Source organism: Perognathus longimembris, chromosome 19 (genome assembly GCF_023159225.1).
Source record: "Perognathus longimembris pacificus isolate PPM17 chromosome 19, ASM2315922v1, whole genome shotgun sequence".
Lineage (NCBI taxonomy): Eukaryota > Metazoa > Chordata > Mammalia > Rodentia > Heteromyidae > Perognathus > Perognathus longimembris.
The window spans coordinates 31325526-31344588 of record NC_063179.1 but is presented as its reverse complement, the minus strand read 5'-3'; the positions used below and the strand labels follow the sequence as shown (position 1 = coordinate 31344588).

Here is a 19063-nt window from a genome sequence, read left to right as displayed (position 1 = left end):
CCTATCTCAAGAGAATAAGTAGAGTGTAGTGGTGTATGCCTATGATCCTAGCATATCCGGTAATTCTAGCTACTTGGGAGATCAATTTAGGAGCATCATAGACAGAGGCTCACCTCAGGCCAAAAAAAAAAAAAAATTTGAGGGCTTACCTGAAAAACCAACTAAAACAAAAGGACAAAAGCATGGCTCAACTGGTAGAGGTCACCACAGTCTTGAGAACAAATCCCAGTACTGCCTCCACTGAGAATTCTAAGAATAATATACCACAAAGAAAAAGATAAATTTTGTAATAATTTGTCTGTCTGTTTCCTTCTTTCTTTATTGTTTGGAATTTAATTCAGGGCCCAAAGCTCTGAAGAAATTAGGAATAGAAGCAATGTATCTCAACATAATAAACTATATATATATGGTGCTGGGAATATGGCCTAGTGGCAAGAGTGCTTGCCTCCTACACATGAAGCTCTGGGTTTGATTCCCCAGCACCATATATGGAAAACGGCCAGAAGGGGCGCTGTGGCTCAGGTGGCCTTGAGCAGGAAGAAGCCAGGGAGGGTGCTCAGGCCCTGCCTGAGTCCAAGGCCCAGGACTGGCCAAAAAAAATAATAAATAAATAAATAATATATATATATGACAAATGTACAGCAACATCATAGTAAATGGGGAAAAACTGAAACCATTTTTCTTAACGTCTGCAGCCAAGGTAAGGTATCTACCTACTCTCTCCTAACCTATTCAATATAGCACTGGAATTCCTAGCCAGAGCAACAGAGGAGAAAGGGAAAGAAAAAAAAAAGGAGAGAAGAGGAACCAAATAAGGAAGGAAAAAAGTCAAAAATATCCCTGTTTGCAGATGATATGATCCTATACCTAAAGGACCCTAAAGATTCCATCCCCAAATCCCTAGCTCTGATAAACACCATATCCCTTGCCCTTTCTGTTTTTCTGCTTTCTAGTTGACATGAGGAAAGCAATTTTGTTCTTCCAGAGCCTGCCTCACCACAGGCCCAAAACAATTAAGCAAGCAGATCATGGACTGAAACCTCTGAAAGTGTAGGCAAAACAAACCTTTTCTCCCTTTTAAGTTGTCTATCAAGTATTTTTTCACAGGTGTGAAGAGTCTAAGTTACTAGAGCTACCAGAAATTCATAATCAAATAAGAATCCTAGAAATTCTTACATTAAATAAAAAGTTGTAATGGATGTTCAACCTAAATATTATTTGAATCTCTACAAACCATAGCTTCTAGAGCTAGAGTTAGTAACTGATAAAAGGTAAAAAAAAAAAGTATTCAATATACAAAATTCTATCCCTTTCAACAAAAAGTATCACTTTTCCTTGTATAAGGCATTTTAAGTTCCATTTTTAAAAGACTCAATAAATATAAGATCTTAACAAAAACCAAATTGTGATGCATTTTATTTCTCCAAATTGCATTTGTAATAAGAACATTAAGAATTAAATTCAAATTACTAATGTCTACTGAAGCTTAATTTCATTAGACTAAGAAAACCAACAAAGTTATAAATTTCATGCAAAGTTCTATAAGTATATTGAAAAAAAAATCTCTCCAAAATGAAGTGTTTTCTCCATTCAAAGAGTGGTGGTCCTCAAAAGACTTAAAACATCTGCATTCACTTTAAAGCTCATCAAGACAGAGTGACATTTTTAGGAGAAGCATATGGCTCTCTGAACAGTCATCTAGAACAGGATCTTTTGTCTAGTAAGCCCTATTGAAGGACCCTTTACTTATGTATAGAGTGGCTGAATAAAGGAAAGAACATATTTCTGAGCCCTAGAAAACACAAAGAAATGGACTCTTCATCTAGCTTTGTTAAGGATACAGCAAAACATACTACAAAAGCAGTCAGATCTTTTCTCTCAGAGACAGTGAGAGTGCTCCCCAACATTTGAAACAATTCTATGAAATCAATGAAACAAATGAACTCCAAAGAAGCAAGAAACTTTCTTAGAAAACTATATGCTGCCAAAGACCACCTCTCTTAAAAACACATTTCCATTTTAAAGGATAAAACACTTTCTTAAAACCTTGAAGGGCAGAGTTCAACAGCTGTGGTATATTAAACCTGAGCCCTTCCAAAAGGAAGAACAGGAGCCTCCAGAGAGGAGTAACATGGCCTGCTTTTTCCAAAATGACCAAAATGCCTTTAAGAAAATTTTTTCATTAAAAAAAAAACAAGACAAAACAAAACAAACAAAAAATCATCTCTGTAAAGTAGAAAGCACAAAACTTAATTTCGACCAAGAAAATAAGCATTTTTGTTTGGTTCTGGAAATCTCCCTTACTCCTCTCTCAAGGAGGGTGGTGATGATTTTTAAATCTTTCAAGATACAACATGCAAGGTACCGGGAAAAGCAAACAAATAAATTAAAAAAAAAACTAGTCTTCAGGTGTAGCTTCCTATCAGAATCACCAATGAGCTAAGCTTGCACCTACACTTATTCAAGCAATAAATTATAACGAAAGCATTTGAATTTGGGATGAATACAAACTGTGACTTTGATGAACAACAAACATTTGGAAAAAAAATCACAAAACTACAGAATTACCCCATTTAAAAAAAAATATGTCTAGGGCCAAGCGCTGGTAGCTTACACCTGTAAACTAAGCTATTCAGGATGTCTGTAATCTTAGCTACTCAGGAGGCTTGAAATCTGAGGATTGAGGTTCCAAGCCTGCCTGGGCAGGAAAGTCCCAAAGACTCTTCTCTCCAATTAACCATGAAAAAGCTGAAAGCGGGCTGGGTGCTAGTGGCACAAGCCTGCAATTCTAGCTATTCAGGAAGGTGAGATCTGATGATCACTGTCAAAGCCAGCCCAGGCAAGAAAGTTCATGAGACTCTTTTGGAAGTAGAGCTGTGGTTCAAGTGATAAAGCAGTAGCCTTGACCAAAAGAAGTCAGAGACATCACCCAGGCCCTGAGTTCAAGCCCCAGCACTAGCACGAGCAAGCAAATAAAAAGTAAAGGTATAAGAATTCAAGTATCAACTATAATAATATGTCAACCTTAAAAGAGTTCAAGGCTTTAATCACAATACTGTAAACTTCAGTTGTCATCAGATTAAGCCTACCTGATCTTACATAAAAGTCAAATGGGTAATAAAAATAAATAAATAAAGTGGTGAAAATTCTAAAGGAAAGCAGGCTGGTCAAGACAGAATACAAAAACACTACTCAAAAGAAGACACATGAACTCAGCATAGCAGACACTGGGATTTTTAAAGACAGCTGATATACAGTACCAATTTCTTAATTATCAATGAAATCAATAAAAGATGTTTGGCATACTTCACATAATACATGTATTGTATGCATTTTGTTTTAAAAGTAAAATAATGTCACCTATAAGAAGTTTCATTCAATTTCAGGAAAAAATCCTTAGCCTAATAAAACTAAAAAACATAAAGTCCATTGGTTATATAAACAAAATAGTAAAAATATAAATAAAGCATCAGAGCACTTTTCAAATAAAGAAAAAACTTAAAGATTTAAAAATAAGAAAACACTGCTGTGTACCAATGACTCAAGCTTGTAATCCTAGCTACTCAAGAGGCTGAAGATCTGAGGGTAAGAGTTCACAGCCAGCCTGGGCAGAAAAGTCCATGAGATGCTTATCTCCAATAAACTATGAAAAAATAAATAAAAGCCGGAAGTGGAGCTACGGCTCAAGTTGTAGAACACTGGCCTTGAACAAAAGAAGCTTAGGAGCAATGATAGGCCCTGAGTTCAAGACCCAGGACCAGCACAAGAAACAAACAAAAACAAATAAAAACCACCAAAGTTCTAATTAAACAATATTTGTCATTTTTAAAAGCCAGCCTAATCAATTATAATGCATGGCTAAATCAAACTACTCCTAGTGTAAACTTAAAGTATTTTATTTTAGTACCTTTTTCCTCATTTTTCAGATGAGGATAATACCTGAGTTTGTAGAGTTGTTATGGGTAACAAAAGAGATAGTATAAAGGAAATTCTGGATACATGGACTCATACACATTGTTAGAAATAAATGTAGCTGTTATTTATTTTTGCTCAGAATGACATTCAGGCTTTATCAAAGATGCTTTTCTATTTAAAATTATCTCTATTTAATGAAGATAACCTGTGTTCCATCTGAATGCTAATATTCAATCCATCCTCAAATATACTTCTTCCATCAAGTACTACACTTGGGAATCAAGTTGCTTCACCTAGCTCCACAAACCTTACATATTAAAAACTTCAAGTGAAGTTGGTCACTCTAATTCTAAAGAAGCCCTCGTGTTTGAACAAGCACCCCTTTCCAAATCAACTCATCCCCACACCTTGGGTATGGAAAATGTGGATACAAAAGAGCTAGCAGGTTGACTCAAGCCTATAATCCTAGCTACTCACGAGACAGCTCTGAGAATTGTGATTCAAAACCAAGCTGGGCAGGAAAGTCCATAAAACGGTTATTTTCCATTAACCACCAAAAGTCAGAGGTGAAGCTGTGGCATAAGTGACAGAACATTAGCTGTGAGCTAAAAAAAGATCAGGGACAGCACCTAGGCCCTGAGTTCAAGCCCCAAGACCAGCACACATACACGCACAAAAGAAGAATCAAAGCACTTGGCAAAGTATATGACTACAAATATATGTATAAGACAATTTAAACCCAGAAATTTAACAGGGCTCCAGATTAACATCCTCACTTCAGACCACTGCAAATAATAAGAAAAAAATATGCATTGCATACATTTTTATTCACATTTACATGGGTTAGTGCCTGTCTGGCTTTCATTGATCAGTCAAATATCAGAATATCTAATATCAGCCTGTCAGAGTAGGAAAACAGGTTTCTTGCCTTTTCTCACAAGCATCACATGTAAATGTGCCAATCATTATGCATTAGAACCTCTGAGGTTCTACTACACTATGAGCTATGTTTAAGGAAAATGCAAGAAGTGATTGTACAGGACTGAGCTAATTATATGTTAAAACAAATAAACAACACTATACGTAGCACTAAAAATCCTGAGTCCAACTACTGCTACTTTAAAAGAGAGTACAAAGTTTTCTGCTGATTAACAGGCTCAATAGTTAAATTTGGGCCTGGTGAAGTAGCTCACACTTTTAAACCTAGCTATAATTCCTTGCTACCTAGAAAGTAGAGATTGGGGATGGAAGTTTGGGAGACTCTATCCCAACCCATGGCTGGGATCAGTGGCACATACCTCAGTGACTTCACAGCTACAGGAAAAGAACAATAGCTGGACCTAATGGTGCATGTGTTTTATGCCCAGCACAAGTAGAACGGCAGCACAAGGAAGCACAAGTAGAAGAATGGCAGTTTGGGCTGGCCAGGGCATAAAATGAGACCCTACCTCAAAAAATAACCAATGCAAAAAGAGGCTGAAGATGTGGCTCTAGCAAAAGGGTCCAGGTTTACTCCTCAGTATAGGGTAAGTGTGGGGTTTAAATTTGTTCTGAAAAATCTCTTAGGGGAAAAAATAAATAAATGTATACAGTCAGAATTTACCTGTCAGGCTCTGTCTTGGGAAATGGAAAAGCACCATATAGTATAAACTCAGCAGATCAGCTAAAATCACTCACCTTATTTCAACAACTTTCCTTCTCTCTTCAATCTATATATTATTTTCCTTGTTACTTTTTTTTATTGATATGTAATAAATTCAAATGTTCATGTAGTAGTTAATGGCTTCTTTCCATTGATAGTTCCTTTTCTTAGGTTCCCTACTCACTTCATTACCACATGACTTACCAATCTCATTCTCTTGTATTTTACTCAAGACATCTGAAATGTTATGCCATTTGCAAATGTCTTTTTAAGGATTACAATAAAATGAACTTTACATGTGCGATTCCATTATTTGGTTCTTTTTCCATTAAACTTTTTCAGATCCTCTGTACTCTCAAATCATAATGGTAAGAAGTCCTTCCAAATAATATATAAGGAAAAGGAAGCATAAATTTCCTCTAAGTAAGATGCATATCATAAATTCTTTGGGTTGAAAAACAAAGTGTATTTTAAAATGTGCTAGCTTGGATTTAAGACTATTTTCCTTGGCTTTTTAAGGCTTCAAGATGTGAAATAAAGGTCATCATACACAATTTAAATTTTTATTTTCAAATTGCTTACAACACTTAAGCAAGCAGAAACTAGTAAATCTGTATACGAAGTAACTTCACCAGACTTTTCTAACATCTAGTATCATCAAAGTCTAACCACTATTAATTGCTGACAAAATGGTTGGCCTAAAATATAGGCATACAAGATATGGTTTGGTTATCATACACCAGTGGTTCTCTCCAAGTTGTTTTCAACTCTAGGCTACCATAAGTATATTATTATTTGGGGATGCAAAATTAGTTCCCTTAATATCTTCGGAGAAAAGAACTACACTGACACTACATTAGCCTTAAATTACTCAGAGGAGTATTTCACCTTAGAAAGCTCCTGGCTACTCCTCATGTTCCCCATAGGTAGAACACTTAATTACAAATTTATCCTTTTTCTGTCCCCAACGTTATAACCATCATGTTTCAGTGACTTTATGTTATATATGTATTGTTCTATTTATTGTATTCAGAAAGCCTTTTATAAGTTCCAGACCCTTCTACTTAGGACACCCTATTTTCCCACCATAACACCGACTACTGAAAGCCTTAATAAAACTCCTCCACCAAAGTTAGTTCTAATTAACTCTTACTAATTCTATTTATCCTTTGTATTTATTCAAAATAACACTGAATAGGTTCTGTTTTCGAGTTGTAACTACTCACTTTTCTGGGGGATGGAAGGAGCTTTCCATATTTAGCACAGTCTCCAAAGCATGCTGTAGACACTTAATAAAGTCCCTGGTTAATATCTATACTAACAAGTTGTGAAGAAAAGAGAGAGATAAAACATAATTACTAAACAAAAATGCTATACATGTATGTGTGTGTGTCTGTGGTATCCCAGGAAAATTTAGAGAAATATGGAGATGTAGCAAAAAGAAAAAAAAAAAGGATCCCAAAACTGCTTCAGGGCAACACAATAATAATCACCAATGTCTGAACTACTGTGATGGCCTTTAGTAAACAGTGGATGGAAAACCTCCCCAGGACTACCACCAATCTTTTCAGAAATGACCTTGCTGATGTAGCTGAGGGGTAGAGCCTCAAGCTCTGGCATCCAAAATCCTGGATTCCAAGGCTAGCCAACCCGCCATTCCTGGAAACATAAAAGAAAATAAGAGTATGATGGACCTCCCAGCATTGCTATTGGTAGTAATAAGGGAGTGGGGGAACTCACATTAAATTCCTAAAAAGTTTTCCTCCTTAATGCAGATTGATGAAGAAAAGAACCCTGCGGTTCAGAAACGCACTCAATACTAAATAAGCCCACGGGCAGACGGGCGAACTGACCCAAGGATCGAAGGACAGTGCGGGCGGGGAACAAACGCGAGGCCAGCACCCGAGGTTCGCACCTAAGAGCCGGGCAGCTCCGCCCCGAGGCTACGGGACGGCTCGGCCCACAGCCGCCGGCTCCCCCCGAGACTCTCGCCGCCCGAAGACCCGCGCGCCCCTAGCCCCTGGCCCACGCCTCTCGCCCCAGACCCGCGGCCGCACCCGCCCCGGGTCGGCCGGGCCTCTCGGCAGGAAAGGGTCAGCGAGAGGACGCTGGCCCCGGGCCTCCTCCGCTGAGATTTAGGCCGCAGGGGCTCCTCAAAAGTGACGGGACCTGTAAGCTTGAAAAAGAAGCCAGACAACTCTGTTACCTGGACGGAACTCGGGAAACGGCAGCAGCCGGGGTCCCCGCCGCTCTGGCCCCCAAGAACGCCTGCCTCAACGCCGCTGACATTGAGGCCGCCGCCATGTTGCCGCGGGCGAACGCCAGGACGCGGCGACGGGTCCCCGCGAGGGACACACTTCCTCCGTTTCCAGGCCCGCGCAGCCCCAACGCCGCACAGCCCTGCGGGGCCTGTTTTGCTTTTGAACCCTGGGGTTTAGACTGGAGTTCAAAAGCCTGGTTGAAAGAGCGAAGAAGGAAGTTGCAGAAGCCCATTAAAACAAAGAAAAGAAGAAAATGAACCGTTGTTAGTCCGCAGAGCTGATGATTTACACTGGTTCTGAACAGACCAAAAGAAAAGATTTGAACATTGAAACACCTGCAACTCATAATTTTTCAAAGCACGCAGGATATCTGGGGCTGAGCTCACTGGCAGAGCCCGAGGGCTCCTCCTGCCCTTGAGAAACCAGACTGGTACTTTCCCAAAGCGTTGCCAGATTCTCCTTGCAAGCCCTCAGATCCATTTAGTTTGATGTTTTATAGTTATAATGATAATATTTTTTTTCACACGAAAAATCTGGCCTGACAAAGGAGTTTTCTTATTCTGTTTCCTAACTTTCTCACTTGCCTCCCCTCCTTCCTTTCTTTTCTTCTTTGATGAAGGACTTGTATGAAACCCAATGAAGCATAGCACTTTCAAAATGGTTAATGTTGCATTTGATTCACATAATTGAAAATATAAGTGAGGAATGTATACTTTATGTGTATAAACATTGTTTAAGGAACATAATATTCTGTGTTACAAAACCGTTACAAGAAAAGAACATTTTACTATGTTCTGAATGTGTGACCATAATCCATAGACATCAGAGTTATTATTGTTCTTATTACTATAATTGTTTTGGTAGTAGGACTGAAACGAGGGCCTTGTGCATGCTATACACACACTCTACCACTTATGCATACCTCTAGCCCTCAAACTATTCAAATACTTGATACATATAAAACAAATGTTGGAAACACATTTGAACTGTGGACCGCTCACCTGAAAGAACAAGATTTACTATGGATTATAGAAAATACAGTGGAGGTTATTTTGGTTGTTTTTTTTTTAAGAAATTTGTTTGAGAAAGAATATTGCTGCTTTCAAAATCAACCATGTGCAAACATTAAATAATAACAATTAACAAGTGGATGGAGAATAACTTGATTCTGTATTATGACAAATTAAAGGACTTGTTAATACATAGAGGAAAGATAGAAGAAAAAAAAAGTGCCTTTAAAGGTAAGGAAATCTACATGATGAAGGAAGGCAAGTGAGAGAGATAAATGCCCAGAGAGTTTTTTTTCTTCCAACTTTTTCATTTTGAAATAATGATGGAGTCACAAGAAATACAGATACAATACTGAGAGGTTTTGTGTACCTGTCACCCTGTTTTCCCATTGATTATTATGTAACTAAACACAAAATCAAAGCTAAGAAACTGATAATGATGGAATGGATGTCACTCTATCAAAAGGACAAAGTTTTCTACCACAACAAAGTTCTATTCTAGAACCTTTGGTAACAGCTATTATTTCCATTTTTATAGTTTTGATATGTTGAGAATATTATATTGACTTATGCAATGTATGGCCTTTTGAGATTAGCTTTTTACGCTCAGAATAATGTCGTTGAAATTCATCTAAGTTGTTCCAAGTTCATAGTTTGGCCCTTTTTTATGACTGAGTAGTATTCCACTATGTAAGAACCACAAGTTGTTAAGCATATACCTACTACAGCATACTTCATGGGCTCCCATTTGGAGCTATTACATGAGAAGCCATGTACAGGTTTTTGTGCCAACAATTTTTTTTTATTTTTCTGAGATAAATGCCTCAAAATGCAATTGCTAGGTTACAAGCTATGTATTTATTTCATTGTTGTTGTTGTTTTCCAATGCTGGAGATGCACCCAAGGTCTCAGGAATGTACTCTTCTACTGAACTACATCCTCAGTCTCCTTATAATTTTGTTTTTAAAAAGAAACAGTTTTATTATACTATCCAGGTTGTCTTCTAATTCATGACACTCCAACTTTAGACTCTTAAGTATTGATGAAGCTTTTCATTCACATAATGTCCTTAAACTTCATTTCCCAAATTATATTCTGAAGAATGCTAATTTTTAGAGTATAATAGATATTCTTGAAACAGCGATTCATGTTAATATATGCCTGACTTGGCTATTTACAGTGTCCTTGCAGTGATTCTTAATTCCTCTCTTTCATGAATTCTTCACCTCAATCTTTCAAATAGATCCAGAATTTGACTATGTCTTCTGCCTTGACTGGAACTACTCAGATCCAAGTCACTACCACCTCTTGGATGGATTTGTCAATAACCTCCCAGCAGTTTCCACACAGCAAACACAGGTATTGAAATAGAAGTCAGATCAAGTCACTCTGTGTTTAAAACACTCTCAGGGTTTAGAGACCTTATTATGACATTTAAAGCCCTACACAGAAGCTGGGAGTACAGCTTAGTGGTACACTAAGTATAACTTAGAGCACTTGCCTAGTATGAGAAGCCTTTGGGTTCAATTCCAACACTACAGGGGAAAAAAAAATCTTAAAAGACTCGCACTCACCGACTTCATGTATTACTCTTGACACTGCATCCTAGACCAATTAATCTCTCTGATATTTCTGGAATATACCATCTACATCTCTGTCTGAAGGCCTTTGTACCTGATGTTTCATGTGCCTAGGATACTATGCCTATGTCTGAAATACTCTTCTCTTATTCTTCTCCTCTCTTTTCCTCACTCTCTCCCTGCAGCATCCTCTCACTTGCTCACATGTCATCTCCATAGGTTAGCTCTTTCCAACCACCTTGTTTACAATCGTGACTCCACTTTGCTATTTCAACATTCTTTCCTGCCTTAATTTTTTCTACCTAACAATTTTATGTTTTACAGCCTCATTATATTTCTATGATTAATGTAACTGGTAAAGTAAGAGCAAAAAAATCCTTTCATAAATAAGAACAGTCTTTCTCTAGCTAGGAGTTAACTTTTCTTTGCCTTCACAGTAATGCTTCCAGGAACAATTGTTGTGACTCTGCAACAATTGTTGGCCAAATAAAGAATTCCTTACTTACCATTCAATAACTAGTAAATTAAACAATTTAATTCTCTCTTTTATCTTCTACTGTGATCCCTATTGGTTCACATATTCATTCTGGCCTCCAGTTTGTAAAATATTACCTTTAAAAATCCCTCAATGGCTTACCACATCCCTCAGGATGAAGACAAAATTCCTAATTTGACAGGATCACATGGTCTGTTCCCGATCTCCCTCTCAAGCCCATTTTGCACAGTACCCAGAGACTGTCTTTTTGTCCCAACCTTGATCTTTTTAGAGTCTGTGACTCATTTCTTCCTTATTTCTTCTCTAGTTCTCCACCTTCCTCTTCAAATCACGTCCTCAAGTTACTTTCTTTAGACTTCTTGCAAGTAGTAGAATCTGAGTATCTTACAGGCTCTACCAACCTTCCATTCCCTGACTGATAGAGCCCAACTCCTACAATAGACAAAAATTGCTATATACTTACTTTCTCATGAGTTCTTGAAACTAGCATATGATCATACCCAAGGCCAGTAGAATCAGAAGCAAGAGAGAGAACAAAGACCAACCTACTTGCTGATACATAATTCCTCTGTTTAGGAATGAGTGAATGAAGCTAACTCGATGACGTACGTAGGGCCTTCTACTTGCTAGACAAATTCTACTAATTGATCTATCTGTAAGCCCTTTTAAAAATGGATTCTTTTTTAGATAGATTCTTACCTTATACTCAGGCTTGCCTGGACTGGACTATAGTTCTTTTATTTATGCTTTCTGTAGTCTCTAGGAATAAAGAATGCACATCGCACATCACTATATCTAACCTTGGTGCTTACCCTGGAGTTTGGGATAGTAGAAGACTGTACCATATCAAGCTATTAGTTGAGATGGAGTCTCAAGAATTTTTTCTTCTTTATTTTGTCCCAGTTAGCCTCATATTGAAATCTCCCAACCTTCACCTCCCAAGTAGCTAGGATTACCTCAACTACAAACTTTTAGAATGTCAAAAGTAAGAAAAATGGGGGCTGGGAATATGGTCTAGTGGCAAGAGTGCTTGCCTCATATACATGAAGCCCTGGGTTTGATTCCTCAGCATAGATAGATAGATAGATAGATAAAACAACCAGAAGTGGCACTGTGGTTCAAGTGGCAGAGTGCTAGCCTTGAGCAAAAAGAAGCCAGGGACAGTGTTCAGGCCCTGTGTTCATGGCCCAGGACTAGAAAAAAAAGTAAGAAAAATGTCCCTGCAGTTATTTTTGCTTAGAAAAAACAAGTGCAAATTGTATTTAATGTAATTGTTCTCTTGAGTCTATGCATTTTACTGGTTTCTAAAATTTTATCTTTGATCAAATATCATTTCCTGAAGACCTTAGCATATCTAGGTCAAGAACTCTATTGCTGGCAAGAAAACTGAAGCATAAATCTTTTTACTAAGTTTGTGTTGAAAGTAAAAATAATTATCCCCCTTTATATTTCCTTAAGTGTTACATTTCAAACACTGGATATAGACTAGAGAATGGATTGAATGGAAATAATGTGCTGTGTACATTTTAATAATTTCCCCTGAAATATAGGTTTTACCAATAACTTTAATAGAATGGCTAAGACCAAATGCCATTTTGTTGTTTCAAATAGGAGTAGTAAAATGTGAATCAACTTTTTGCTTGCATTTCATGCATGGTGGCCAAAAGAAATATTTAGCTTAATCTTTCTGATGGCATGTGAAATTTACAGTGGATCTGAAGTTGTCTGTTTTTAATTTTCCCCTTACATATGGGTCTTTAATAAAACATCCAGAAAAACTTAAATTAAAACCAGATATTTGTATTAGAAGTTTTACACACAATCATTATAGACATGACAAAATTCCACCATAACTTACTAGCTACAAACAAAAATTTTAAATTGCATCTTATTTTTCATGGCTACTTTAATCAAAAACCTTGAATTAATTCCTTGTCAACCCTAAACTGGAGATATGGCTTAACTTTTAGAATGTTTGTCTAACAAGTGAAAAGCCAGGAGTTCAAACCCCCAGTTCCTCAGTTCTCCAGTTTCCCCCCTCCTGTTCTCCTCTCTCTCTCTCTCTCTCTCTCTCTCTCTCTCACACACACACACACACACACACGCACACACACACACACATGCATCAATCCTTATCATTCTGAAAATATTACCTTGGCAGGTTGCTAAGACCTCAGTAGCCAATGAAATAATTTCTACCTATAATAAAGAACTGATACAATCAAAATTCCTATTTTTTCTACACCAATTTGATCACATGTCTCTTCAGACTCCTGAGTTTCAATCCTAAATTTTCAACCAGTATGTGCCATTCCCAAACTTACTATGTAAAAAACAAAACTAATTATATTCCTTCCCCTTCTCCTACTCCAAGCAAATCTGTTCCTTCTCTTCATATTCTCTATCTTGGCAAAACACTACCATGCTTATTCCAGTAGAAGATGTCATCAACTATAAAATGCATCATTATGTTCTGTACTATTAAGAAAGAAAAAATGCAACAGCTGAGCCAATTGTATATCTTTATTTCAGAGGTAAAATGTGGGCAAATGCACATATCAGAAGAAATAGAATGTTTCAAGCCTTCTCCTCTTTTGTGTTTAGGAATAAAATCTGTTTATATATGTATATATGTATACGTGTGTATACATATATATGTATATGTATCTATATATTTACCTCTGGAATAAATATTTTTTTCCTCCTGTCTAGACCTGTTGAGTGTTAGGATTACATGTATGCCCATTACACCTTGCTTGGATAAACTTTCTTTTTCCTTTTATTTTTAAAATATGGCTACGAATAGCCATATAACTAGTTTCTGGACAATGAAATAAAAGAGGAAGTGTCATACAACAACTTCTGAGCAATCTCCTTTAAACATAAATAGCAGTCATTTTTCATTGCCCTCCTTTTCTTTCTTCCATTTTTCTGCCTGGATGTGCATGTGAAAATTAGATCATGAAGACAAGATCTGCACTCTGTGGTGAAGAAAACAGGAGGTAGAAGGAGATTCCAACTCTTCTTTAATCCTGTAAGAACTGTCAGTCCATTGAACTTACATTTCCCTGTTGCTCTTCCCTCCTTTGATATTCATTCCTTTTTTTTAACCCAGATTAAATTCTGAGGTCCCAGCTATGATCTTTTTCTCTTAAACTCATAATTTGCTTGCTCCTTTCACTTTTTATAGGCAACAAAATTACCACATATGTTAAATCCATCCAACTTTATGTTGTTCACCCACACACATGCAGCTGAACATAATTGGAGAAAAGTACTGACCTTGACTGATTTGTCTGATTTGGCTATAAACTTGAGGTTGGCACTAATGCTACTTGGGTCAGAAATTTAAATTCCTTGCATTCTTTTTTCATCCGTCTTCTCACTTTAATAGATGGATTTTCCCCAATTTCTTTTCTTTCCTCAAGCCTCTGTGGCTCACTTTTATGCCCACTTCTTGCTGATTTCCTTCTCACTGGAAAAATGGAAGCCATCAGAAGAAGTCTTGTTCAGACCTTCCACAAGCCTATCACTCAGCAGCGGTATTCAGGTACAATAACTTTCTACTTGTTACCATATATTAATTATTCATATTTCTAGTTAAGGCTAATCCTGCCTCTTAGGCAGGAGATGCAACCCTATCCTCAACCTCCTATCTCTGATCTTTCGCTTCTCTTTTTATCCATAAATATTTTACTCACTCTTGGAACATTACTTTGATTTATAGGCATAGTGTTATTTTATCCATTAAAATAAAAATAATTTTAAAAAACTAAACTTACTTTGGCTCAGTTTAACATGTCAACTGCTGCCTCAGCTTTCTGTAACACATTCCTTGAACTATGTCTCTCTATTCTTCCCCACCATCTGTGTGTGTGTATGAGTGTGTTTGTGTGTCATGCGATTCTTCTCCTCCATATTCTTTCCAAGAACACACCAGTCATACCTTGCCTTTAAGTTAACCAATGTTCTCCATTTTTCTAAAACCAAGAATTGGTGCTCAGATTTTATACTATTTGACCTATCATTTGGCACAGTAGACTTCTCAGTCTTTAATGCAGTTGCTTCACTTGGTTTACAGAACATCATAATGTTTGGTTTTCCTACTATTTCATTTGAAAGCTGCCTTTAAAATTTTTGTGTTGATTTCTCCTTCTCTTCCTGGCTTAATGTTGGTAGGTCTAGGACTCAATCTTTGGTCTTCTTTCTTTTCCTTAGATATCTTTATAAATCTCATATTGCACATATATGCTTGATAGGATGGTACACACATATTACCCCCAAATCTAGAAAATGGAGACAAGAGAATTGCAAGTTTGAGACCATATAATGAGATCCTATCTCAAAACATCCAGGGCTAGGGATGTAGCTCAGCCATAGAGTAGGTGCCTAGCATGGGTAAGACCTTAGGTTTGATACCCATAACTGGAGGCCAAAATCCCCCATATAACAACAGCAATATATCAACTATATAACAACAAAAAGTAAAATATGTATCTCAATCTCAATCCTCTTTCATTATTTGCAGAATTCTATTCCACCTATTTATTTTCTTACTTGCATAGTTAGTAGATGTCAGAAGCCTAACATGACTAAAACAGCTCCCAATTCTCCCCAAATCTGTTCAGCCCACAGCTTTCCCCCTCTTTTTTGTTTGTTTCTGTACTTCTTAATTACTCTTTTATCTTCCACAGGTGGATTGTTTTTCTTCTTCCTTCTGTCTATATTATTCTTTATTCTGACCAGCTTTCCCCATCTTAACTGGTGATAACTTTTTCCTTTCAGTTATTCAAACTGAAAACTTTGGAAATTTCATTGACTCCTCCCTCCTGTTTTGGAATACTAGTTTTGAAACAGCTCCCAGGAGTTATTTTGGTGACTCTCAACCATTAACACTGAAAGATGTCCAGAAGAATATAGGAAAAATAAAATATGTGCCAATATTAGAGGGGCACAATGATATTTACATCATCATTGTTATTATCTGTAACTCCTCTCCTCCCCCCCCCAATAAATTCCTTTGTCTCTACCAATAAAGTGAACTACATATGATCATGTCTCACCATGTCTGTAAAGGGCACACAGAAGCAGGCTACCATGACCTTGGACCTGGATTGCTGAATGTCTTTAATATATCTCCCTTTTATCCTTTTCCTCTCCATCATATTTTCAATATGCCTGCTAAAGTGATTTTTCTTGAAATATAAGGCAATTCATTCTTGCTTAAAACTTAGAGTGGGGCTATGCATTGCACCTGATTTCTGCTTTTTCCTCTCTTTCCCTATCTGCTATTAATTACTCTTTCTCTTTTCAAGCTGATGTTTTCTTAAATATGCCAGACATGTTCTCACCTTAGGGCATTTGCATAAATTAGTCCTTCTGCTAGGAATATATTTCCCCTACAAATCAACATGATTATTCTTCTCTTCCTTTAAGTCTTTGATCAAATGCCACTTTTTTTTAGCAAGCCTTTCCTTGATATATGTATTAGTCAGTGTTCTATCAAGAAAATGGACTACTTTAAATATTTTACACAGAGGACATTTAACTCAGGGGAAATGTTTATTCAGTAGGTTGCATTGCTAAGAAGACAAATCAGGAAAATTATGAATGAACCAAGATATTAAAATTAGCAAGATGGGGTAGTGCCCCTAGGATTATAAGCACCACATGGAACAAGTGTTGTTGCCAGAACTCCAAAGCTGGGGTATTTGAGAGGATCTGATACTATATGAGGACTGTTTAGCAAGAGTTAAATTCAAAAAAGAAGAGGATAATCCAAAGGACCATGGGGAAGAAAATGCAAACAATAACAAGGATAAACACTCTCCTATATACAATGGGATAGAGGTTAGGATAGGAGAAGGGGACAATATTTTTATATAAAAATATTAGTGGGGGGTAATGGGACTTGAAGTCAGGGCCTCACACCTGCTAAGCCAGCACGCTACCACTTGACCCAGGGAGATCTATTCACCTGGGTATCTAGGTTGTAATATTCTTAAACTTGCCTTTCAGTCTTGCCAGTTCCTTTTACTAGCTAAGCCTATACAATCTAATGCCAAGCTAGCAAATATACAGTACATTACCCTACCACAAACTATGAGTTGCCTATTTATATACCCTCTACTTAGTACTAGTCCTTTTTGCCCTACTCTACTTTCTTGTCTCAATAAGCCATAGAGACCTATTGTGGTTATGGAAAAGGAAGTTATTGAAAACATAGTGTGAAAGAAAAAACATCATAGGCTGTCTCAAGAACAAAGCTACAGTTAGTAGGGAAAAGCTAGGCAGAAAGCAGGACCAAAGCCAAATCATGCCATTAAAAAAAGTCCAATGAAGATTCTAGTAATGCACTGAATGCAGCTGCCTGGGTCTTACTGATAGAATCATTGTCACTACTGCCCATGAAAACCATCATTGCCACTACTGTCACCTGCCTTGGCAATAGACTCTTCTCTGCCTTGGTTTCCTGTATCCATGTTTCCTTGTCCATAATCCAGGATGAACATATCTAAGTACTTGAGTTTGAGCATATTTGTTCACTTGTGTTAGCTTGCAAACAACAATCATATTTTCCCCAGTCATTTCCACATGGTTCAGATCCACTGATTCAATCGAGGGGTATGGTTTTTGTTCAAGTTCTTGCAGACAGTCTTACCACATGTTTTGCTTTTACGTCATGAATCACTGTCTTTCCAGCTTCTTGTATCATTTTCCTTGTGTAATGTTCAGTCTGTAAGTCAGCATAACTAAATTCTTGTTTTCAACAGTATTTCACTTGCATCGTGAAATGTGTACTGCTTCAAAAAATGGTATGAAATTTTTATATAAAGTCTCTTCCTGATTGGTGATTCTCCTGGACAATGTTTCTGGAATCACGGCTTATTTTAGATTGTGGCTCAGCCTCTTTCAGCCTAAGTTTGTAAAGTCATCATGCATTAAACCAGGTTGGCATTATGGAGAAAGGAGCTTAGAAGATCATGTATGAGAGACTTTGGGTCAGGCCTAGCAGCAAAACACTTCCTATTAGTTGAATACATCCAATTTACTGAAACTCAGATACATTATTACACTTAACTGCAAAGGATGACTAGATATATGACTAGCTGTGTTTTGGTGGGATAGGGTAAGGAGAACAGTCTGCCATTCTCTAGCATGGAAGGGACAACACAGGCTAAATTGTCATTGTTTGTGAATTTCTGAAAAAAATGTAAATGTCAGTAGTTGAAATAACATTGTACATTTGACCTTTGTATTTGAGAATGTTTGTGGATGATAGTGGTGGAATGCCATCTCATCAAATAACATGCACTATATAGGTCTTATTCCCATAAATGCCCAGAAACTGTTCACGATTTTTTGTCTACTCTCCTTGTGAATCATATACAGACTCAAGTATACCACCTCTCAAATCCTGAGAACTAATTTTGTTCTTTTGACCAATGTACTAGTAAGCAAAGGGTATAATAAAATAAGTAATTAGTTAATATTACTAGTCACAGTCAGAAATCATCTGGTCTACTTCCTTTCATTTCAAATGACTGTTTTGTGTGTATTCTTTTGTTAACTATGCATGCTGACAGTTAATAAGCATGAAAGGAATATTTTCAAGAAGTGAAAAAGAAGCAGTCTTGGGTATAAAAGTAGCCATACAAAAATTACATTTTTATTATTAATTCTGCTTTTGAAAAATTGTGTTTAATATCTGATTGTCACCAGTCTTTGTAGAATTTTTAAAAATGAAGAACATGATTAAAATTGTCAACAGGTTCTTTGAACAGATTTGTGTTCTTACATTCTTAAAACCTAATTATGAGAACAGCTAGTGATTTTTGTTTCATTACTCTCCTCCTTCCTCATAAGCTCTGGATTACCTTTTTTCGGGCCTTAATAACACTGAGCAAGAGAATTCACTAGCTTATATTACCAGAGAGAATATAAATTTCTGGAAGACATGAAGATTACAAAGCTTGCCTTGAAATCATCAGTCTCGTGGCCCAATTGCAACAATTGAGGAAAGCAGGATGGAGCAATCCCATGCCACTAAAAGGCTTAGCATACTAATGGCCCTTTGACACTACCAGCCATTCAGAAATCAGACTTTGTCATGGTGAAGAATAGACCACTCACCCCCAACAGGAAGCATTGCGAGGCAA

General features: G+C 37.1%; 1 protein-coding gene across 1 annotated transcript in view; it reads right to left on the bottom strand.

The window, feature by feature from the left end:
• The window catches only part of Ndufs4 (NADH:ubiquinone oxidoreductase subunit S4), an 82265-nt gene extending 74360 nt beyond the window's left edge, over nucleotides 1-7905 (bottom strand). The window contains exon 1 of the mRNA XM_048368086.1: nucleotides 7764-7905. Within this exon, the coding sequence (XP_048224043.1) occupies nucleotides 7764-7861 (98 nt within the window). The 5' untranslated portion in view covers nucleotides 7862-7905. The remainder of the gene's footprint in view (nucleotides 1-7763) is intronic.
• Nucleotides 7906-19063: the final 11158 nt, after the last annotated feature.